We start from the raw sequence: 25,250 nt of genomic DNA on the forward strand, positions 1-25,250 counted from the left end.
CAGGGTGGCAGGAGGGGCAGGGAAAAGAGGGATAAGTGCTTAGGAGCATTGTCTCTAGAATCAGAACCATGCTTAGATTTCAGCTTTGACACATACTGATGGTGGTGTGACCTTAGGCAAGTTATGTAAATAGATTGTTTCTTCATTTTTAAAACAGTAATAATGGTGTTATCAAGAGAACTCAGTGAAATAATGCAAAATGACTGCCATGTAATATCACTGTTACTATTTCTAAACTGGTCTGTGAGAGCAACAACTTGATAATATGACTTATTTTTAACATCCCTTTGCTGTTCTTCATTGTGATGCCCCTTAACGATGCTCACACATAAGACTTGTGAAAATGTATTCTCTCTTCAGTGCTTCCTTTTGAAATGACATATTCCCCATTCCAGCAAATAGAAAAAAGGGGTGCACTCCTGACTGGCATAATCTTGATGCAAATACAAGACAAAAAGGGAAAATTCAAAGGCCAATCTCACTGAATAAAGAAAATAGCAAAAATCCCAAACAAACCAAATTAGTCAACAAACCAAATTCAGCAAATAGAGTGAGAATTACACATCATGGCCAAGTTGGATTTATTCCAGGAATGCAGTTTGACATTAGAAAATCTGGCGGGGCATGGCGGCTCACACCTGTAATCCCAGCACTTTGGGAAGCCAAGGCGAGCAGATCACCTGAGGTTAGTAGTCTGAGGCCAGCCTGGCCAACATGGTGAAACCCCATCTCTACTAAAAATACAAAAAAAGTTAGCTTGGTGTGATGGCGAGTGCCTGTAATCCCAGCTACTTGGGAGGCTGAGGCAAGAGAATCTCTTGAACTCAAGAGGTGAAGGTTGCAGTGAGCTGAGATCGCGGGTGACAGAGCAAGACTCCATCTCAAAAAAAAAAAAAAAAAAAAAAAAAAAAAGAAAAAAGAAAAAGAAAAAGAAAAAGAAAAGAAAATCAGTATAATTTGTCACACTAACAAATGAAATAAATAATATGATCGTCTCAAATAGATATAGTAAAAGCATCTGACAACATCCAATATTCGTATATCTTTTTGTAAAAGTAATTCTTAGCAAACTGGTAGTAGAAGGGAACTTCCTAAATCTGATAAAAGATATTTACGAAAAAACCCACAGCAAACATCACATTAGTGGTGAATTTTCTGGTATATCCCTTTTGAGTGCAGTTTTGAATGCCCAGAAGTTTTGATGTTTTCCTTTATTTCTGAAACTTGTTGCTTTTCATTAACTGTTTTTGTTCTTTTGAAACTACTATATCCTTTTCATTTGCTTTGAAATTATATACCTTGTCTTTCATCTTTGCTAAATGATTCATCTTATTGTTTTCCTCAGCTATTGTGTTCATAATGTCTTTCTTTTATGCTTGGTGCTTCTGCTTCAAAAAGGCAAAAATCAAAATGTAACTTGTTTCTCAATGTGAATAACATTGAGATCGGATACCACGTATGGCAGTGTTGAAGAATTATTATCACTGGAACTAGGGTAGTGTCACTCAGTACAGAGGTGTCAATCTGACTGCAATGACCAGTCTGTGCATTCCAATAGAAGATATTAAATCTTGAAATTGACTGTCTACAATTAGTCCTGTGTTATTAAAATGTTCCTTAATGTCCCTCTAAACATATAAGCTAGTATAATCTTTAACCATAGGAGTCTTAAAAATTAATTCATGTGATTACATCTTGTAACAATATGGCTCGATTGTATGGCGGACATCCCTAGAAAATAATAGGGAGCAATATAAACAAGAGAGAAGTAGAGAGCAAGAGCGATTATTTGCATAAGCCACCATGTGGGTTGTTGAATCCCGTTTGCAGACCCAACGAACTAGCCATGAACCTCGTTGATTGGCCACTTACTCTGTTATTTATTTATTATTATGAATTCTACATTATTTCACATTTAATATTAGCCACATTTTAATACATAACGTTGAAATAAAAGCACATTTTCAAAAATTACATGGTATTATATCTAAATAAAACTCTAATTGTATAAAAATTTATCATTTTCACATTCTACTATGCTTTAATAACATCAAAAAATCAAAATTGCTTTTCTTGGTGTTTCCGAAGGACAGCACAATGTACTCAAAACACAACTTAGCTATAAAACAGAACCTTTTCATACATAGATACTGGTTGAAGAAATATTCTCTGTGTAATTAAAAATGTTTAGAGAAGGCATACTATTTTCATTGTGTTCAGAAAAAATTTGTACTATATTTTGGTATAATAAAATATATCATATTCTAGTATTAGATTGATATAGTTAATTCCTATTTTCCTGGAATAATTATTAAAAATGTGTCCTGGTAAATTTAATATTACAGTTATAACTGAATTAAAAGATAATTTCAAAAAATTCACAGCACTAAAAACTATAAGCAGCTTAATTTAATCTTTGATGAGTTAGGAAACAATTCAGAAACTTACAGCGCCTCATTTCATAATGAACCTCACTTATTGTAGAATAAAACTGAAAATTCTACTTATTTGATTTTTCTGATTAGTTGGATTATGAATAAGCCATGTATTTCAGAAAGGTCATGAAAGCTGTGTCATATATACACTCATGTATTTTCCTATTAATCTTTCTTACCCCTGTTATGGGCCTTACAGAAAAGAGAGATTAAAACTTATGCCCTCATCCCCATTGGGAAGCAGACATGAAAATTATTACAGTTACTCTAAACCAGAGTGTTTCAAAGAATGATCTATGGACAACCTGTCTTAGAATTACCTGGAGTATTTGTTAGATATGCAGATTCCTGAACCTTTCACCAGACTTGCTGAATCACTGTGTCTGGGAAAGACCCCAGGATATTAACGAACTCTCGAAGTAATTCTGATTTTTAAGTTTGAGACTCACTGCCATACAGTTTCTGGATATGATTTGAGGTCTCAACCTAGGGAGGATCATCAGAGCAGCTCCAAATAATTCTTCCCATGAATGTTGATATAGGAAAAAGAGTGACAAAGATTGAAATGGGTGTGTTACTTCCCACAGAGTAGAAGAACAGGAAATAATACGTTATGCCATCAGGCCAAAGGAATTTTAGAGGCAAAGTTGGAAATAGTTTAGAACTATTTCATTCATGTTGCTAATATCAATGCTTACTTAATACACGGAGTTTCCAATATATTTTTCCTTATTGATATGAAGTAACATGAAATTAGCTGACTTCCATTTGATTCATTTGGAAGATGTTTTGATTGCTTTAATGCCTTGCTTTTACTTCAGATACTGTAGTAAATGTCTCTTCTGGGTCTCTTTCCATTAAATGTCTTGAATTTTTCAGAGCTTTGGTTGTGATACAGTTACATATTTTCATTAACATGAGCCAATTTTACTTGTTCTTGTAACTGTTATCACTGGGAACAGAGTATAAATGGTTTCTAGAAGGTTTCTTATTTTTATTTCATTTTATGTTATCATGAAAAGATAAGTGGCTGATGGTTTATTTGGTCTATTTGTTTTCTCTATGAGAGTTGAAACATATAAATTACACTTTAATCATTCCCTCTACCACTATAAAGGGTCAGTCACCAGCATGTATTAAGTATCCTTTACCCTTTGAGGAGTCACAAAAGGAGGCAGACTCTCACTTCCTTTACAAATCTCTTTATTACTCTTGAGAATTCAGTCAGTATCAAAGTCCTGCCAAGTTTTCCCCTATATCTCTACTATCCACATGTCCAAAAGTTAGCATGGCTCACTTTTGCTCAGGGCCAGCTCTCATTAGGCCACAAGCCAGTCATGAAGGTTGGCTTTACTTTCTCTTCCACTTGTCTTCTCCAAAATACCCTCAACAGGGCAGGCACAGTGGCTCACAATTGGTATAATCCCAGCACTTTGGGAGGCCGAAGCAGGAGGATCGCTTGAGCCCAGAAGTTTGAGACCAGCCTGGGCAACATGGTAAAACTCCATCTCTACCAAAAAAAAAAAAAAAAATTAGCCGGGCATGGTGGCATGCGCCTGAGGGCCCAGCTACTTGGGAGGCTGAGGTGGGAGGATCCCTTGAGCCTGGGAGATGGAGGTTGCTGTGAGCCATGATCATGCCACTGCACTCCAGCCTGGGTAACAGAGCCAGACCCTGCCAAGAAAAAGAAAAAAACCCAGGAAAGATAAGAAATAATACTCCCCAGGGATGTGGACTGCAGGCCTTTTGTGGCCTCTAGCTTTACTGTGGGCTATTCTTGGTTACTGTCAATCATCAATTGTGAATCACAGTCTTTCCCTGTATCTACAAGTGGTTGGAAACCATACCTCTTCTCCTTGCTGCTTTGACCTTTCAGTCTCCACAAAATTAGATGCCAGGCCCCGCTAAGGCAATTCCAGAATGGAATTACAAAGTAGGAGAGACAAGGGTAAAAGTTTTGCAGTTCTACTTTGAATTTCCCCTTGCATCACCCAAGGGTCTTATGGTTTCACACAGTCACCTTCCTGAATGCTTCTGTTGACCTGCCTCTAGGTTCAAGTTATGACTCCAAATGGATCCCCTTCTTTGAATCTTTCAACTGTCCCTACTCCTCCACTGAAAGGAGCCTTATAGTCTGAGCCCTTCTTCCTTCCCATCCATACCATACACTGTCCAATCACATAAGGCCACAGGTTTGGCCTGTGAGGACCACATTGGGAAAAATATCCCTGCCTGTGTGTGTGTGTGTGTGTGTGTGTGTGTTTGTGTGTGTGTTCGTGTGTGTACACTGGGGGATGATGGGTGAGCTGACTGTGGGTCCTCCAATCCATGTTTCCTATTCAATATTCCCTCCAGCAGGAACTCTGACCCTACAATTCCTTTGCTAATCAACCCATACACTAAACGTGCACATGTGCACACATATACACATTCATATAGATTATACAGCATAGTATCAAACCTGTATTGAGAATAGAGTGTAGCCACAATATTAATAAGGCTCATGCCCTGGCTGGAAAATAAACAGATCTGTAAAGAAAATTGACATCTTTACTGATCTCTTCAAGATTTTCAAGAGAGCTGGACTAACAATGAATTTCTCTCCATTTCACACTGGTCACATTACACAAGTTTTTTGTTTGTTTCAGAATTTGCCTCTGACTGAAATATGGGGACTTGCGGGGTGGGAGTGAGTTTATCAGTTTCTCACTAGGGCTGCCAGGTTTAGCAAATAAAAATATGGAATGCCCAGTTAAACTTGAGTTTCTGGTAAACCATGAATAATGTTTTAGTGTAAGTTTGCCCCATGCAATACTTATACTAAAAAATGTTTTTGATTTTTATCTAAAATTCAAATGTATCTGGGTACTCTGTATTTTATCCGACAACTTTATTCCTACCATATCTCCTTGTTCATCTTGAGTTTCACTGCTACCATTTAGTCTAGGGGTCCTCATCATCTCAAGTCTGGGTATCTGCAATACTAGCCTGGGTGAGCTTCCCAACATTACTCTTCTTCCGATCTTCCCCACAGCCCACTTTTTAGAATTGTTTTCTTTCTTTTCTCTTTCTCTCTCTTTCTCCTTCCTTCCTTCCTTTCCTTCCTTCCTTCCTTTCCTTCCTTCCCTTCCTTCCATTCCTTCCTTCCCTCCTTCCCTCCTGCTCCTCCTCTTCTTTCTTTCTTTCTTTCTTTCTTTCTTTCTTTCTTTCTTTCTTTCTTTCTTTCTTTCTTTCTTTCTTTCTTTCTTTCTTTCCTTCTTTCTTTCTTTCTTTCTCTTTCTTTCTTTTCTTTCTTTCTTTTTTCTTTCTTTCCTTTATTTTCTTTCTTCTCTCTCTTTCTTGTCTCTCTTCTCTCTCTCTTTCTTTTCTTTCTTTCTTTCTTTCTTCCTCTCTCTCTCTCTTTCTTTCTTTTTTTTTCATTTGACAGAGTCTTTCTGTCACCTGGGTTGGAGTTCAGTGGTGCAATCATGGCTCACAGCAGCCTTGACATCCCAAGCTCAAGTGGTCCTCCCACTTTAGCCTCCCTAGTAGCTGGGATTACAGGCACATGCCACCACACCTGGCTAATTAATTTTTTTTTTTTTTTGTAGAGATGGGGTCTCCCTGTGTTGACCAGGCTGGTCTCAAACTACTCAAGTGATCCTCGTGCCTTGGCCTGTCAGGGTGCTGGGATTATAGGCATGAGCCACCACACCTGGCTAGAAGCTACTTTTATTAAGCTCTCTTCCACCCAAGAAATTATGATGACTCCTATTGCTTTCCAAAGTGACTTTCTGTCAGCATGTACTTATATATCACATTTTAAAATTTTTAATTTAAACTTCTAAGTTTTCCTTCTTCTTTCACATTCCACATTGGGTCTGTCAGCAAATCTAATGGGCCTCTCCTTCCAAATATATCTGCAATTTAATCACTTTCCACCACCACCACTGAATATTCTCTACTCCAAATCACCTCCTGTCTCACCTGCGTTATTTCAAGACCTCCTAACAAGGTCTGTACATGCCTTATCAGAATAGCCAGAGTTATTCTTAAAATGTGAGTCAGGTAATGTAACTGCTCCACTGAAAACGCTGTGATAGCCTCCCATCTCACCATAAAAACCTAAGTCTTTATAATGACCCATAAGATCCTACAAGATTGCCTCCCAGACCACAGCTCCTAATGCTCTCCCCATCTCCTCACTACCCTTTTTACCATCTACTTCCTAACCTGGCCTCCAGGATGGGCCTCCTACGGAGCAGGCCTGCTTTCACCTTGGGTGCAGCCTTTTGCTTGCTGTTCCCTCCTCTCCCAGATATTTGAATGGCTTGCTTTCTTCTTTCAGGTCATTATTGTCACTTCCCCAGCACTTTTAGCAATGTTTTCTGCCTTATTTATCTTATCAGTAGTTACTACTCTTTAACTTACTAAATATTTTACTGATTTATCTTGTTTATTGTCTATTTAGCACATAGCAAATATTTGGTTGATATTTGAGTGAATGAATGAATGACTGCAAAGATGATTTCCCTTGTTGAAGATATTTTAAAAATTGCATCATATATTTTGACGGCAATTCTTAAAGTGGTTTTCACAAAATAGTTTGAATAATCATTAAATGTGTGTGTAGTCTTCTAATATTATTGCTTTGAAGGAGTTAAAAAATTTTTAAAATTATAAAAATAATTACTGTTAGTAACTTTAGATGTAAATATAAAAAGAAATTTTGAAGAAAAATATGTTGAAGAGATTACTAAATCTGAACAGATTTCTTTAAGAAGTAATTATGAATACAAATGCAGGATTCTGAGCTGTGAAGAGAAACTGAGTCATGACTCATTTAAGACAGAGGAAAATCATATCAGATAAGGCTTTAAAGGCAAAGAATGACTTTGTAGTGATTGAAAGTCGGGAAGCAATAACAAAAATTAATATTAGTACTATATTGATATGTATTAAGGACTTACCATGCGCTAGCACGGGGTTAAGTGCTAAGCACCGTATGTGGTAGGTACCTTCACTGTTCCATTTTATAGACACAAGTATCAAGGCTTTAGAGAAGTTACTTGCCCATTGTCCCAAAGCTTTCATAGTAGAAGCCACACTTGGATAGATGTATCTGATACCAAAGCCCAAGTCCCTGACTCCTGAGTGGTCCTGACTCTTATGTGGCCGTTGAGCTGTAACAGCAGCTTGCAGGGTGAAAATCCCTTGAGTCATCATTTTGGAAAACAACATGCCATTTCCCAGAAAACCTAACACAACTAGAGTTTCCTCTACCACTGGACCAGATTGTAGCCATTTTGGCTGAACAATAGATAAAAGAACTGATCTGCAGTTAGGGCCAAGTTGTTTGAAAAATACACACCTTTAGAATTGGACATACATACCCATAGGGTGAGATGCTGGCAATACAAGAAGCACTTAGGAACAGAGACTGAGTGAATGCTTCTGTACCACTTAAAAAGTTAATTCTTCCCCTTGCCCTATTCTCTGTGTGTGTAGTTGATTTTTGCCTATTCCGCTTTATGTTATAAAACCTTGCCAAAAGCCAAGCAGCTTTGTTGGTCTACAGACGATTACTTAATTCTCTATAATACGGAAAATCTTGTTAAATATTTATTACTTACTGCAGCATATCCAAAGCAAAATCTGGCAGAGTCAGGCAGCACATCAATCACGGGAGTATAGACTTCAACTTTCTCCAGAATTTATCAACGAAAGGGATAGCTTCGACTGTGTCAAACAGAAAATACCATCATTGGAGATGCAGGCAAATCACTTTACTGTGAAAAGAAGGAAAATGGTCACTTTAATTTGGTCTTCTCTCTCTGCTTTATGAGTCCTACCTGATTTGCTGGTAGTGAGTGCTTATTATTTTAACGCACTTGGTGACTGGGGGCTGGACGGTGTCATGGCAATGGAGATCATTTTTCAGAATCTGAGAGAAAAATTCAGGCGTCTCCCTTAGCCAGTCAGTACTCATGGTGTGTCCCCCACATTGTTGAGAATAGTTCTCAACCCTGTTCCCACTTGCCTTCAGTGCATTGAGGCAGGAGGCATGCTTCTATCAGTATAACACAGTTTTCTCAGGGGTGAGAGTACTTCCCACTTCCCACTATAGGAAAACAGAATTTGGGGAGTTTGTATTGAGTGTAGTTTGAAGAATTACATCCCCCAAGAGGTATTACTGTTACTGTCCAATTGAGCATTAATTGGTTTAGAACAGTGGCACTTGTTTTGCAGTTGTTGGCATCCACCTAAGACGTTTCTTGGGGTATGTGAAGTGGGGGCTGTCCCAAGGCTTTGTGCAGTGTCTGAGGAGATTTTATTAAAGAGCTGAGAATAGCACCTTGGGGAGGTTACAGCTTAGATGCCTGTCATGTTCACCTATTCTTTTTGAAAGAGGCTGCCCCAAGCACAGCCCTATAAAAAGACAGCAACACAGGCCTTTAGGATGGGCGGCCATGTTCTGTTGGCATATGACCTTTCCATCTTAGCCACAACTGAAGAACTAGCACCTGGATCGGGGGCGGCCATTCTATAGGCTGCTCAGTGGCTTATAAGACAGACTCAATATAAGAATGGTGATAGAATCAGATTCTCCCCCGCGGGGCATTTGTTTATGAGATGTATGGAGAGAGTTGGCACCTGGCTGTGGGAACAGAAGTGGAAACACAGGCAGAGAGACAAAGAGCTGTGGTTATGCAACTTGAATTATTCTGTGTTCTGAAGACATTTCATGAGTTGCAGCTGTGGTATGCCAGAGCTGGCTCTATGGCCCCGAAAACTGGTTGTGTGGATCCCTTCCCAACCCTGCCTTCAGAGACATCTGGTTGGTGGGAGTATTTGTACCATGTGAATTGGTTAATGCTGTAGATAAGGGCCCCTACCCCTTTCATCCAGATCTGGTTGTTAAATGTTTACCAGCACACCACTGGGTTGGGGGAGGGATGGTGCAGGAAGCAGCCAGAAGCAGCTACCTCCTCTGGGTCTTTTGCTTAAAATCAATGTTGAACGGAATATGGTAACATGATTGTTATTAAGGCTATAATAAAGAAGACATTTAAAAAGCATTGTAAAATATATGATTAAAGTATCAATGGTTAAACTACAAAACTCATAGGAATGTGGGCAAGGGGGTGGTACCTTTCCTGTTTCCCTAGCTATCAAAGGCACAGGCCCCACCCACCATGCCCACAAAGGATGATCTGACACGCCAGGTAAGCCTCTGGTCTTATTTCCACATGTATTCTTTACCTCGGTTACTTGAGGTAACCTGAGTGCATACCAGTTACTTAAAACCACAAGAGCCCAACGAATACAGTTTTTGAACGTCACTTTTTTTTTTAATGTAGAGAAAATAAGACTGATTAGTATGGTAAAATATATATACACTTAGAATGAGGATTTAATTCTAATACTACTTCACCTCTTCCTGGTAGCATATTACTTATCTATGGCTCAGCCTCCTTAGCTGTAAAATAGGGATAAAAATAATCTCAGATATATTTGTAAGGATTAAATGAGATATCAGGTATAAAAAACATCTAGCACAGTCTAGCTCTTATCACGCACTTAGTAACTTTTGTTCTTTTCTGCCACGCTTAGCATATTTATTCAAGCCTTTAGCAGTTGGCATTGCTGACAGTGATGTCAGCTATGTTGATACAATGAACTCTGTATTTTTACTAACATGAATTAGGTTGTAATGATATTGTATTATTTATAATTATTTATAATTTTATATTTTTGTATGTAAGATTCTTCACTAAAATATTTTAAATATAGCCATAATTATTGCAAGCCTTTGGAATATGTTTTACACTTAGGGAGCTCCTATATTCCTTTCTACAAATGGCTGTGTCCATTTTATTTTTGTTTTTAAACAAACATTTGGACTACGGGCAAAGAACTTTGCAAGGTGTTGTGGGGGAAGTAGAAAAACAGACACTTATGTAACACAAGGCTATAAAAAAAGAGGAAACGGAGGGAATACTGAAGAGTTTCTTCAGTATTTCCAACTACCTAGGTTCTAGCTTCCTAATTAGTCATTTTATGTGTCATTTAAATTCTGTATTCGTTGCATTACAATTTATTCACCATTACTTTATCTGGGTCATCTACCCTTAGTCCCATTATAATTGCCAATGCATTAAGGATGACATTTGCCCACCTGCTATATTTAATTCACAGGATGTGGTTTTTTTCAGTGCCAGATGTTTTGAGGTGAGCCACTTGCAATGGACTGTTTTTTGGTGTATGTGTTTTAATACTTTGCCAGAATTGAGTTTGATTTGAAACAAGGTTTTTGATTTTCAAATATAGCATTTTCAAACAAATAGTGTGATGTACAAATTACCATCACTTTGGTTCATGATGAAATAATCCACACTCTAAATCTGTTTGACATTTACCCCTTAAGTATTTTGGATCAATAAATCATTTCTGTATCATCTAGCATCTTAAAATGTTCGTAACTACTTAACACCCTATATCTCCAGGTCCTGTCCCATTAGTTTCAGGGAAAAAATATAGTAATTAAGACATAATTATGTTGTCTTGAAAAGTTAAGGGCCATTTGGACTTGATTACCCAAGGAGTTATCAGTGCCAAGGAAAACTCAGGCAATTACAGGCTTGGGCCTGTAATTAAACACATAGGACTGAAGTTTTGTTCATCAGAGGTGGCACCTTCTGAATGAATTAGAGCATTGCATTTTAGACAAGTTACGGTAAATACAAAACAAGTGTGTGGAGGGGGTTGGGGGGTGGACATGAATAGAGATTGGAGCCACGTGGATAGAAACACCAGTGTAAACTTAAGCATTTTGTTGTGAAAAACTATTGTTCAGCCAGCCTGCCTGGGCTCCATATATGGTGTTCAAATATAAGTTTGGGACGAGCCCCTTTGCAATTTTGGCCAAGAACACACACACACTCACCCTCCTCTGCTAGAGAGGGCCAGCTCACCTGGAACGCGTATTATAGTGAGTGCTTGTTCGGTATATATAGGATGGCCAAGTAACTAACTGGCAGCGCTGCTCCTACCTCACTCTCCCACAACTTTTTATCCCCTCACCACCAACGCTCTCAACTCCTGACACGTCTTCCCACAAGTCCCTGGCTCGCTGTCCGGTCTCTTCGTGTTGGTTTGTCTGTTTCCCACTCCTTCAGCGGTCTCAGGTGGAACACGCCAGGTGGGCGCTCGGCTGTGCTCTGAGGTCCCGAGTTGGAAAGGGATGCCCCCTTGCAGAGGGCGGCCGGCAACCGTGGGAAGGAGGAAGAGGGGGAGGAGGAGAAGGAGGACGGCGCAGAGGAGGAGGAGGAGGAGGAGGAGGAGGAGGAGGAGGAGGAGGAGGAGGAGGAGGAGAAGGAAGAGGACAGGGCAGAGGAGGAGGGAGTTGGCGGCCGCAGAGCCCCGGGCAGCGGGCCCCGTCCGCGGCCGGCGCGCTCCGTGGTCCTCCCTCGCTCGTCTCCTATGCTCATATTTGGACTCGGCTGCCCGTGCCCAGGAATTTCCCGTCATGCCTCCTGCCGCCCCGTCCGTCGCCCGGAGCCTGGGAGGGAGGGAGCGAGGTTCGGACAGCGGCGGCGGCTGCCTGGCCTTTCCATGAGCCCGCGGCGGACCCTCCCGCGCCCCCTCTCGCTCTGCCTCTGCCTCTGCCTGCCCGCGGCTCTGGGAAGTGCGCAGTCCGGTAAGTTCGGGCTCCCCTCCCCTCTCTTCCCCTCCTTGCCTCACCCCTCCCATCCCGACCCTGCCACGTTAGGGTGTGACCCCGAGCCCGGATTCCATTCCGCGCCTGCTGCGCCCCCTCGGCTGCCTGCGGAGACAGCCCCTGCCTCAGCCGAGAAGGGGAGCAGAAGGGTTGCGCCCCGCGCCAGCGGTGAGGGGCCGAACGGAAGGAGGTCAGGGCTGGCTTCCCCCACACCCGCCGACGGGAGGCGTCTGGCAGCCTCACTGACACCTTATCCTGTCCCGGGAGCGAACCTGAACCCGCGGGAGCCTCTCGCCCCGCGCGGGCCCCCGAGAGAGGGTTCTGGCGGGGCAGCCCGCGGGAGGCAGGGGAGGGGTCCATCCCGGAGCCCTCTGCTCCGTGCGTCGGCCCTGCCAGGGTTGCCGCTCGGATAACGGGCCCGGGGCGTGGGAACCCGCCCGCCAGGCCTGCGCTTTTCGCCGCGCGCCTCGGGGAGGACAGGGGCGCCGGGCAGGCGGCAGGGAGGGGCGCACCCGGGAGCGCACCCGCTGCCCGCCCACCCTCAGTGCGCTGCTACCCCGCTGCTGGGCCAGACTACCGCGGGCTCGGCTGGCATTTCACAGGCCAAAATCGAACAGAACCCCTAGTTTGCCAGGTATCAGTTTTGTTTTGTTTTTAAGCAGAAAATGGCATCCAAGTCTATTTTTGAAGTTTTACACTGGACTATTTCAAGTCAAACTATATGAATGAAAAGTGCTGTTCCTGCCTTATTTGGTTTAGGGCTAATAGCTATCGGAAGTGGCAGTTCTGAAGTCGTTACAGTAAGATTTCATAAGATAATCTTCTTGAATCATGTGGAAAATACTAGGGGGGAATTTAATATCAGATTATTATTTTAAAAAGCAGTTATTTGAAAGTACAAAGGTAGGGATAAAGGTAAATGGGAAATTGCATGGACTTTTACATTTGTGATGAGTAGTCGTCAAAGCTTCTTGCTTCTTAATTTTATCTGGAATGGAAGAACATAAATTATAATTCCTTAGAGCTGAGATTACTTAGGAGATTTCAGCTTGCTTTTGTTTTTGCTACCAATAGACTAAATTGTCAAATAAGATATGGCAAACTAGGACTCATAAATTAGTTGAAACCTGACTCTGTGAAGCATAGATTATTTTCAGTACTCTCTGGTTTATCTCTTCATTTTTTCATTTGCAGCGCTGGTGGCAAAATCGATTTTCAAAGACAATTTTGTCTATAAAAAATCTTCAGGGTTCATATAACTTATAAAATTGTCAGTTCAGATTAATGACAGATATTTACAATATTTAACTTTATTAAATTTGCAATTTGTAAATAGTAACTTGAGCAGTGATATCGGTTTCAAATTTGTTTCTGCATAGTATTGTTTTTCAAAAAACCCCTGCTTTTTATAGATTCGTATTTTAGAAGTAACTTTAATGGCACTTCTTGGGAAATACAACAGGTTCTAATTTCACATTTTATCAATGGATTTCTAAAAAATACTGTGCTGGATAGCGAAGAGTGGATTTTATTGCCAGGAAATACATGTATGCTTTCTTTTTCCTCAGTGATGTGTTGGCTTATCTAATACTTGTGGTGAACTGGCCTTCGAAGACCAAAATCCACTGTACTGGCCCCTTGCCAGTAATTTCGAACACCAAGTTTATATTTGAGCCATTTAAACATATATTCTTTTAATTTTGGTCCCAGCTGACATATCAGTCTAATTTCTGATGACTTATATTAGGGTCGTATACAAATATCTGGAAATTTTTATATTAAGATAAGTAGCTCTTTGCCATCTAGAATTTTGTCACAGTGCCTAAACTGTCTGGCAAGTTTGCAGCATACAATGTAATTGAGATTTTGAATCAACACATTGCTTTTTATTTTTAAAAGTGCTTGTTCCAGTATTTTAACTAAGATGGTAATCCATTAAGTCAGAAATCCTTACTGTTTTGCTCAACTCAAAAGAATATCCAAAGACTATCCCAACAGTAAGATTCATCAGTTTTTCTAATACATATGCCACTTATTAATTAAAAATAGATTTTAAGGCCACGTGTAGTGGCTCATGCCTGTAATCCAGCACTGTGGGAGACCAGTCCAGGAGGATTGCTTGAACCCAGGAGTTGCAGACCAGCCTGGGCAACATAGGGAGACCCTGTCTCTACAAAAATTTAAAAAATATTAGCTGGGCATAGTGGCTCACTCCTGTGGTCTCAGCTACTTGGGAAGCCGAAGTGGGAGGATTGCTTGGGCCGGGGAGATCAAGACTGTAGTGAGCCGTGATCACACCACTGCATTTTTGATTCTGTCATAATCTGGTCACAATCCCTCTAATTTTTCTGTACCTGTGTAATTAATTTATCATAGTTATGGATTTGGTTGATGAATCTGATTCCCATGTTTAGCTTCTTGGTAAAATTATTAAGTTGGACAGTTTCCCTGTCTCTTCTAACTCCAAGATCCTATAATATTGTTTTTGTTTATATAACTCTGCAGAGCCACCTACTACATGTGGTTCAAACTTCTGATTGTCAGCCTGTGACTTGCTATACATGTCAAACTGGTCTACCATAGCCAAATGTGATGGGTGTGGTCCAGCTTTGGATAGTCCAGATCTGTCTCAGGATTGTGTGAACACCTGGAACATGCACAAAGATACATACATACCTGGACAGATTCCCTGTTAAGCGTCTATTACTTTTTCTTCCTCATCTAATAGCGGAAAGTGCTGATTATGTCATAGGGTAAATGCCTAACTGCTTTTCGGGGATAGTTAAGCCCAGGCCTTAAGACAGTTTAATATTCAGTTTTGTTATTTAGGTCTGAGTTAGGGATACTGCCAGAGAGCACCCAGACATTCCCGTGGTTGGGAAGGCTAGTTATCTGTAAGCATTCCAGATGAAATAGCCTATAATGGGTTATCACCTTTGGATCTTACCTCAGAGAAGATTGAGTTGGATCTACCTATCTGATTTAGCAGATTAAATTGAATTTGGATGGGAGGGTAATCAGCTATTTAATTTGCCAGCCGTTAGCATTTCTTATTGCTGTATATCAAGGATTTACTTTGAATATTCTGTATTTTCTCTTTCCTGGCCATGATGGACTTTCCTTTTAAAATGCTCAGCACAGGCTGGGTGTGGCGGCTCATGCCTGTAATCCCAGCACTTTGAGAGGCCGAGGCAGGTGGATCACCTGAGGTCAGGAGTTCGAGACCAGCCTAGCCAACATGGTGAAACCCTGTCTCTATGAAAAATACAAAAATTAGCTGGGCGTGGTGGCGGACACCTGTCATCCCAGCTACTCAGGAAGCTGAGGCAGGAGAATCACTTGAACCGGGGAGGCGGAGGTTGCAGTGAGCCAAGATCATGCCACTGCACTCCATCTTGGGTGACAAGAGCAAAACTCTGTCTCAGAAAGAAAGAAAAAAAAATTGCTCAGCACAGTCCCTCATCCCTGTTCGTATATTTGTCTGTAGAGTATGCTGAAGTCATATTTATGGCTTTAAGGGAAGTACAAAAAAGGAAAGTACAGAAAAGATCAGTAATTCATCAAACAATTGACTTTATGAAAGATTTTGGTTATTGCCTTAGTTAAGCTTCTGTTGCAAGTAACAGAAATGAACTAGTTTTAGCAAAAAGGAAGAAAGGAATTTGTTGGAAAACTATTGGAAGTCAAATGCAGGCAGACCTCATTTAGGGCCTGAGATCAGGGACTGGAAAATCTAGAACGTTCCCTGTCTCTAGTCTTTGTTTGCTTCACTGTTCTTTCTTTGCTCGTGTTTTTTTTTTTTCCTTTTTTTTTCTTCATGGTTAGATGTGGCTGCTCAGCAGCTCCTGAGTATTTATGTGTCCCTTCATAAGGAGGAACTATATTATTGAGCCTTGATCCTAAATTCCTGGGAGGTAGAACCTGATAGACACAGTTTAGGTCACATGGTTGACCTAGATTTTCCCTAAAGTCTCTTCTAATTCTAGAGTTATCTGGTGTACATAGTACAACCATATAGATGGTTTGATTTTGCATTTTTCCATTTTATGTTATGAGGTTATAGTCCTCAAAATGAATTGTGAACATTTTCTTTGATAACAACTAATTCACTCTGCTAATAATCATCTGCATATTTTCAGGAATTCACTGAATAAAATGCTGACCTCCATTGGCTCTTTAGGATAAGTTCATTAAAACTATATAAGTGGTAGAGATATTTGAAATAGTAATAGTTTAGGGACCAAGAATTAATCAGTTGTTTTCCTATTTCTCACACATATATAACATTTTCTGCCTCTTCCTTTCCTTTAGGCTTTTCCTACTGCCTGGACCTCTTCTCTATCAGAACAGGTTGAAGTCCTTCAGGCCTCTCAGATGGTAGTTTGTGACATTTTCCTCTTGCCACAGAATTTGTAATTTCCTTGTGCTTCTAAGGCATTTTGGACCATGGTTGGAGTACAAGTTTTACTATCTTGTGTTGTAGTTAAGTCCATATATATTCATCTTCACTAAACTATAAATTCCATATGTCAGTGAATCACCTAGAATGTTTTCTTTCTTCCTTTTTTTTTTTTTTTTGAGATAGGATCTCACTCTATCACCCAGACTGGAGTGCAGTGGCACACTCATGGCTCACTGCAGCCTCGAACTCCCTGGAATCAGGTGATTCTCCCACCCCAGCCTTCTGAGTAGCTGGGCCTACAGGCACCTGCCACCATGCCCAGTTAATTGTTGTATTTTTTTGTAGAAATGGGGTTTCACCATGTTGGCCGGGCTGGTCTTAAACTCCTGACCTCAAGCGATCTCCAAGCCTCAGCCTCCCAAAGTGCTAGGATTACAGGCATGAGCCACTGCACTCAGCTAGAAGAATTCTGATAGGCTCTCAGCATCCATTGTTCCAGGTATAATAATTCTGACTTTTTCAAATACTCTGATGCTTTTATGGTATCCTGCTTGCTGCTGTCTTCTTCTTTTGAAATTGGAGTTCAGTCACTCTGCTCTTCTTTCTTAATACTTGTCTGTTTCCTAGATTTTACAGGCTTTTCCATGAATACTCTTAATTTCCTGTATGAAGACAGAATATACAAATGATAGGATGCTTTCCTGTAACTGAGATGGCAGGGGGAAGGAGAGGACAGCAACTCATATGGAAAGAAATCAGCTTTTGTGGAGCACCCAAAATTTATCAAATCAGATAGAGAGGACAGGTGTAGAGGAAAATGAGCATGTATAAAGAGGGATAATGGGACAATAAAGTACAAATATGGAAAATTAAGTGGAAGGCTTTTAATGCTGTTAGGGAACTTGGATTGGGTTAGTAAGTTATGAGACTGACATTTTTGATCCTTGAAATGTCATAATCAAAGGTGAATGATGAGTTATATAATCTACTAGTTTAGAGAATGAATTGAATTGGGAAATAAGTCATAGGACCAATAAAGAAGTGTTTTGAGAGTTTCTCTTAAGGAATGAAGACCTAACGAGAGTAGCAGCACTGCAGTAGAAGTGTTGCTAAAGTACATTGGATAGAAATAAGCGGTTGGATATTGGCAAAGAAAGGGATGAATAAAAGGTGACATATAAGCCTGGGTGATGGAGAGAATGTGATCTCAGCAGGTTTGTGGGTGGAGGTAAAAATAAGTTTTGTTCTAGATCTCTTGCTTTTGAGGTGCTGGTAGGATATTCCTGTGGAGATGTGTAGTAGAATCCGAAGTGTGAAACTGGAACTTGGAGGGAGAGATCAAGGCTGGAAATAAAACATGTATGAGTAACGAGAGTTAAAAATAAAGAGAAGAAGAGAGCATTTGTTAGCTGGAGTAAAAGGAAGGGTATAGGAAAAGCATCATAGAGAAGAGAGAATTTGATCTGACTTTAAAAGATGCCGAGTCTGTATATGGCGTTCTGTTCACGAGCTTTCCTTGTTGAGGGGACATCACATTTACTAACTTGAGAGATAATACATGGGAAATGTTGGACAAAGAATACTGCATCCACAATGACTTTTCTGAATTACAAAATCATTTCCCTTCCTTCCTTGCTTAACCCTTCCTCAGTGGCTTCTTATCTTTCTGCAGATAAAGGACTAACTCCTAAATGTCTTCATCATCACCAGTTTGAACACACATTCTGTCTCACACTCCTCCTCGTTCCTCCCTCTTCTTCCCCAAGACTGGACAGAATGTGAAGAAGATATGATTTCCACCAGATGGAATATTCTTTATACTTTTTTGGGGTCCTTTATGGTCACTTTTTGTGGCCGTGGTCAGGTTCTTATCCATAAAATAATTATTGATAACTTCCTAAAGTGAGAAATAATGATAAATCACATACTGCCCTCTTTTTTACAGAATTCTTTGCTTGCCTTATCTCTTCAAGTGTTGACTGCAAGGTTCCTGTACACTTACTTGAGTTGGCCACTCCGGTCACTGTGCCGTGATATCTGACACTTGGCCGTGGTAGCCTGGAGCAGCATTGTTACTGGGCATTGGTATGATTGGCTTACCCAGTTGTGTGCTGATTTGGAAACCTCAGGGCGATTTATTGATACTTTCCTAAAGGAAAGTTGAGAGAATTTATTTTATGAGAGGGCTTTATTCACACAGATTAAAGAGTTTTATAAAATGCGGAGATGCACCTGCAGACCTTTTCCCCATCTGAATGCTTCAGAATACCCACACCCTCCTGACCCAGTTCTCTCTTGCTACATTCCAACACAAGTCTACTGAAATGAAATTTCTGCCTTCTCCAAAAACCAAAGATGGTACCGAATACCACATCTATCAGTGAGAAGGCCTGCCACTGGAAGAATGAAATATTCTAACTAAAACCAGTTTAAGCAACACTCGCAATTACTATCTCACCTAATCAGAAGTCTAGAGGTAAGAAGTGCTGGTGTTGGTGCAGCCATTAAGCATTTTTATCAAAGATCCAGACTTCTCCCATCTTTTCTCTCAGCTATCCTCAGATTGCTGGCAATGAATCCCAGCGTGGCTTCAAGATGGCTGCCACACAAAGCATAAAGAAAGGGCCTGGGCAAAATGGGTTTCTTCTTAAATGGCTCTCTGACAAGGAAAAGAAACCTTTTCCAGATACTCCCATCAGACTCTCCATATATCTAATTTCCCCTCACTCTCGGAACAATCACTAGTAAATATCCTGGGGTTGTGCACCGTATCTCCCAAACAGTTTGGAATTCTGTTATCCAGAAAAGAAGAGATGGTTTTGGCTGTGCAACCAGAAATGCCCACCAATCTGTACTGAGCAGGAATAAAGAAAAACATGGCAGTGTAAAAAAAAAAATGCGGAGATGAATATAGGTGAAATAGAGAAAGAATGCTGGTATAGGAAGTGTTTTCAGCTGGGTTTGGTGGCTCATGCCTTTAATCCCAGCGCTTTGGGAGGCTGAGGCAAGTGAATCACTTGAGTCCAGGAGTTTGAGACCAGCCCGGGCAGCATAGTGAGACCCATCTCTACAAAAACTACAAAAATTAGCTGGGCATTGTGTTGCATGCCTGTAGTCCCAGCTACTCAGGAGACTGAGGTGGGAGGATTGCTTGAGCCCAGGAAGCAGAGGTTGCAGTGAGCCAAGATCGTACCACTGCACTCCAGCCTGGGCAACAGAGTGAGACCCTGTCTCAGAAAACAAACAAAAATCCCCCAAAAGCCAGGAAGTATTTTCTCAGGGTCTAGCTTCCAGGTGAATGGTGTATCCTGATTCTAGGTTTATAAAAATAGTGTATTGTTCATAACATTTGTCTAAAGTGACATATTTACATACAGTATATAGTATTGAGTAATTTCCAAGTCTTTAAAAATAATGGGAACCCTTCCATGTGGTAGTAATTATGTTTTTAGTATCTGTTGACTGAGAAAATACGTAACAACAAAAGCTACTATAAAACTTTGAAATAAGTTCTTGTAAATATAAAAACATTGTCATATATTTGGAAAGTATACATGTGGAAATTATGACTTATAGAGTCTATGGACACTTGATTTCTTGCTTTATGGATATTCTCAGGGAAGTTCTGGTCTCAACTTTGAGTAGCTCATTGTCGTCTTACTTTAGAATGTGGGGTATAGGGGAAACTTCTATTTGAAAATTTGAGTCACAGCGGAAATTTTGGAATGACAGGGAAACTCCTCAGAATCCTCTTACAATAGCATTTGTGTATGTTATGCCAGACAATGTACTTTATACTAAGACTGGACTTTTAAATCGTCTCAGGGATTAGAAGTCAATTACAATAAATAAATACTTTTTAAAAATTATATTTTTAGGTAAATGAGCATTGTTGTTAGGACTACAGTGCTATTTTAAAGTGAAATTTAGTTGATTTGCATGTGAGTATACACCTACCCATCTCCGTTATAGCCATAACATGTCTTCTGTTACTATAAATTACATGACAAATCCTTATGGTTTCTTGGGTCACTTATTTTATTTAAAGACAAAAACATCTTTCAGTACATATGTAAGACTTAAGGCATTATTGAAAATAAGCCCGTGCAACATTGTAGAATCTATTAAAAACAAAAACAAAAAAACAAAACTCAAGGCCAGGCACTGTAGTTCATGCCTGTAATTCCACCACTTTGGGAAGCAAGGAAGGAGGCACTTGAGACCAGGAGTTCGAGACCAGCCTGAGCAACATAGCAAGACCTTGCCTCTACTAAAAATTAAAAAAAGAAATTAGCAAGGTGTGGTGGCACGCACCTGTGGTCCCAGCTCCTCTGGAGGCTGAGGTGGGAGAATTGGTTGAGCCCAGGAGTTCGAGGCTGCAGTGAGCTATGATTGCATCACTGTACTCCATTCTGGGTGACAGAGCAAGACCCCTTCTCAAAAAGAAAAAAAAAAAGCAAAACCAAAAACTGAAAAACAACTCAGGACAGTCCTTGTATAAATTAGATAGCCCTAAATTTTATGTTTGTTCTTTCATTTCTCTCTCTTTTTTTTTGGAGACAGGGTCTCCCACTGCTGCCGTGGCTGGAGTGCCATGATCCCAGGCAGGATCATAGCTCACTGCACACTGCAGCCTTGACCTCCTGGGCTCAAGTGATCCTCCCACCTCAGCCTCCCGAGTAGCTGGGACTACAGACTTGTGTCACCATGCTGGCTAATTAAAAAAAAAATTATGTAGAGATAGGGTCTCCCTATGTTGCCCAGGTAGGTCTTGAAATCCTGGACTTAAGCAGTCCTCCTGCCTTGGTCTCCCAAAGTGCTGGGATTATAAGCATGAGCCTCCACACCCAGTACATTTTTTTTTGTTTTTATTGTGTTTGATTGTCAGAGAACCTGAGTTTGGTTGGGGTTGAGAGAGAACTATAGGGCCTATTATAGGTGAATACTTATTTTATCTTAGATTAGTGGTGTGTAGCTAGGGAAAGATAAGCTCGTATCTTCCTGTAACAGTCCAGATTAGATAGGGCAATGGGTGAGAAGTTGTTTTGCAACTCTGGTCTCAGTAATTGAGAGCAAAAAGGAAAAAGTGCACTGTAGTCCCCCTTGTTTCTGATTTCGTGGGGTGCGAATATGCCTTCTAGTCAGATCGTCTTAGGGGACCAAGAAGAGGAGGGTTGAGGGCAGAGCATGTTTACCTGCATGCAGAGCCACTTGAAAAATTGTAGGCTCGTCTGCATATTTGCATCCTTGTGTACGTGTTCATGTTGCAGGGGAGTCAGTGTGGTATTATGAAAAGAACATTAGACAGTGAATTGGAAAACTAGGTTTTTCTAGCCCTGTTCTTGCCTGAGTCGTTTAAACTTCTTGTGCTTCAGTTTTCATATCTGCAAAATGAATGAATTAGACTGGGTAATACCTGATGTTGCTTTAAGATTCTGTAGGCTGGGCATGGTGGCTCATGCCTGTAATCCCAGTACTTCGGGAGGCCGAGCCGGGCGGATCACCTGAGGTCAAGAGATTGAGACCATCCTGACCAACATGGTGAAACCCTGTCTCTACTAAAAATACAAGAATTAGCTGGGCGTGGTAGTGTGCGCCTGTAGTCCTAGCTACTCAGGAGGCTGAGGCAGGAGAATCACTTGAACCCTGGAGGCATAGGTTGCAGTGAGCCAAGATCATGCCACTGCACTCCAGCCTGGCAACCGAGTGAGACTCCATCCCCCGCCCCCTCCTCCAAAAAAAGATTCTGTAATTTATGGATTATTTTAAAGTCTCCAACTTTTCATAAGTTTTAATGGAAAAATATATTTAATACAGTATACAAAGTTATGTCTTCTTTTTAAATATTTTGTTCAAGTTGACTATCTTGTGCAATTCACTATAAATGTTACACTGCATCTAAGATCTTGTGTCCTAGCCCAGTGTGCCCAGTAATTTGATCTATTGGCAAAGTTACATAACCCTTTTAAAGATTTAGTATTTAAAGAATAGATTACAATGTATCAGAAGCATCATATTAAATATCCCATCTGGAGTAATGGTATTAAGCCCTAGAAATTATGTCTTTCTAAATATGCAGCTGGGAATTGCTTATTTATGCTTGACAATAGATTTCAGATGAGAAAAGTCCTCATTTAGCAGGATATATTACCGTCAGAATTTGTCTCTGATTACCCTATTAAATGTATTTAACTCTTAAGGTTAGTTAATCTGGTCTTATTCTTAAAAAAACTTCACTGTGAGTTTTAAAGAAAAAAACTTGGCTAATTTGATGATTTTAAAAAGTGTCTTCTCTTGCCTGTAAAATTTACTTATAAGATTTGTCTTTTTTATGAGAGAATATTTTATACACAAAAAAGAATATATAGTGTCTATATAAGGTATAACAAATATTTTTTAAAAATCTGTGTACCCTCATCTGGCTTCAGAAATGGAATGTGAAGATGCCTGTGAGACACACATTTCCTCTATTCAGAAGTACCCACAGTCCTATATTTTGTGATTATCGTTGAACACAAATAACTGATAAACTCTTGCTTTCTTTATAATTTTATCATAGATGTATGTCTCTATATCATATTGTTCAGTTTTGCATGTGTTAGAATATTATATAAATGTTATTGGCCAGGTGTGGTGGCTCACACCTGTAATCCCAGCACTTTGGGAGGCCGAGGTGGGGGGGGATCACCTGAGGTCAGGAGTTCGAGGCTAGCCTGGCTAACATGGCAAAACCACGTCTCTACTAAAAATACAAAAGTTAGCCGGCACGGTAGCACATGCCTGTAGTCCCAGCTACTCGGGAGGCTGAGGCAGGAGAATTGCTTGAACTGGGAGGCGGAGGTTGCAGCGAGCCAAGATCGTGCCATTGCACTCCAGCCTGGGTGACAGAATGAGATTCTGTCTCAAAAAAAAAAAAAAAAAAAGTTATCATCTGCTGTGTATCCTCTGTGACCTACATTTTTTTTTCTTTGTAAATTGTATTTTAGGTTCAAGGGATACATGTGCAGGTTTGTTACATGGGTAAAGTGCATGTCGTGGGAGTTTGGTGTGCAGATAATTTTGTCACCCAGGTAATCAGTATGGTATAGGTAATTTTTCAATCCTCACCCCTCCTTCCACCCTCAAATAGGCCCCAGTGTCGATTGTTCCCTTCTTTATATCCATGTGTACTCGATGTTTAGCTCCCACTTAGAACATGTGGCATCTGGTTTTCTTTTCCTGCATTAATTTGTTTAGGATTATGGTCTCCAGTTCCATCTATGTTCAAAAGCCATGATCACATTTTTTATGGCTATGTAGTATTCTGTGATGTATGTGTACCATGTTTTCTTTATCCCCCACAAAATTATGTTTATATTATCTATATTGGTGTATATAACTCATCTTTCTAAAACTTAGCATTTCTTTTATTGTCCATATGTTTTTCTACTTTTTAATTTATTTATGCTCCTTGGTCATTTATCCATTAGGATTCTTGTGTTTTCCTATGGAATCAAATTTGTATTTTCTCGTATTGCTTTCTAGCTTCATTATCTATATATTTAAAAATAATAATAATAGTGATGATAACAGTGATAATAATAGCAACTACTGACATACAGATATGTGCTATGTGTCAGGCACTATTCTAAATATTTATTTATTACAGTTTTATCAAGGAAGTACAATATCATCATGATAAATCATATATTAAGGTTAAGGACTGAGGCAAGAGTGTTCAGTAATTTGTATGACTGTGATTTAATCTGGCAGTCTGGCTTCACAGTCCATGTTTGTAATCATTACATTACTTTGACTCCTATGTAGCCTTTTCTTTTAATTATGCTTTTTCCCATTTAACTTTTTAAGATACTTAAACATTTCTGTGACATTCAAAAGAGAACGGCCCTAGTGTGATGTTCAGATGGGTTCTACTGTACAACACCAGTTGCTCAAAGCCATGACACAATGTAATTTTCCGTGATTTTGTTCTACAGGTCTTTTAAAAATTCTCTGGGATTCACTATTTCTTTTCTTTTTCCTAACTGAGGGGGGGAAAGTATGCCTTATTTATTATCCTTCTAAAATATTTCAGTTTTTCACTTTTGGTCTGTGGTTTGGAATTGATTCCATTGTTTTCCTGTGTGTGTTCGGACTAGTTTCTTCATATTTGGACAATGCCTTCCTCTTTTGAAAAATATTGATATGACCTTAGATGAATCACTTAATCTTCCTGAGCTTTGACTTTTTCAAGTAAGTTGCATTTGTTAAGTAATGAATATTTTAAAATCAGACATATATAATTGCTAATCAGAACTCCTTTTCAGTATGAAGTAACCAAGGGAGATCATGAGGGAAAATACAGAAAGTTTTTGATAGTGATTGGAAACTACTGATTTTACCCAGACCCCTCAGATTACAGAAGAAGAAACACTGGCAGAGATGTACCACAATTTTCTTCTACAGCTTTAATTTTTTCCTAAGGTAGCTAATTTTCTTTTTTCTTATATTCTGTGGCTTTTTTTTTTTTTTTTTTGAGATAGAGTCTCACTCTTGTCACCCAGGCTGGAGTGCAGTGGCACGATCTCGGCTCGCTGCAACCTCTGCCTCCCAGGTTCAAGTGATTCTCCTACCGCAGCCTCCCGAGTAGCTGGGATTACAGGTGCCTGCCACCATGCCTGCCTAATCTTTGTATTTTTAGAAGAGATGAGCTTTCTTCATGTTGGGCAGGGTG

At 40.1% G+C, this 25,250-nt stretch overlaps 1 protein-coding gene and 1 long non-coding RNA gene across 4 annotated transcripts in view; one reads left to right on the plus strand and one right to left on the minus strand.

Annotated features, from left to right (window-relative positions):
* LOC126931000 (uncharacterized) overlaps nt 1-11,917 on the minus strand; it is a 25,938-nt gene extending 14,021 nt beyond the window's left edge. Inside the window, exons 1-2 of the long non-coding RNA XR_007717759.1 lie at nt 11,390-11,917; nt 8,048-8,203 (exon numbers count right to left, since the gene is read on the minus strand). This is a non-coding gene — a long non-coding RNA (uncharacterized LOC126931000). The remainder of the gene's footprint in view (nt 1-8,047; nt 8,204-11,389) is intronic.
* The window catches only part of MSRB3 (methionine sulfoxide reductase B3), a 190,413-nt gene continuing 177,006 nt past the window's right edge, over nt 11,844-25,250 (plus strand). Inside the window, exon 1 of one of the 3 annotated variants that reach the window (XM_050748614.1) lies at nt 11,844-12,114. In XM_050748614.1, coding sequence (XP_050604571.1) covers nt 11,898-12,114 — 217 coding nt within the window. In that variant the 5' untranslated portion in view covers nt 11,844-11,897. Of the gene's footprint in view, nt 12,115-12,702; nt 12,770-25,250 lie in introns of those variants that run through there. The other 2 variants (XM_050748617.1, XM_050748615.1) reach the window with 2 other exon arrangements.

This window comes from Macaca thibetana, chromosome 11, assembly GCF_024542745.1.
Source record: "Macaca thibetana thibetana isolate TM-01 chromosome 11, ASM2454274v1, whole genome shotgun sequence".
In the NCBI taxonomy this organism is placed as follows: domain Eukaryota; kingdom Metazoa; phylum Chordata; class Mammalia; order Primates; family Cercopithecidae; genus Macaca; species Macaca thibetana.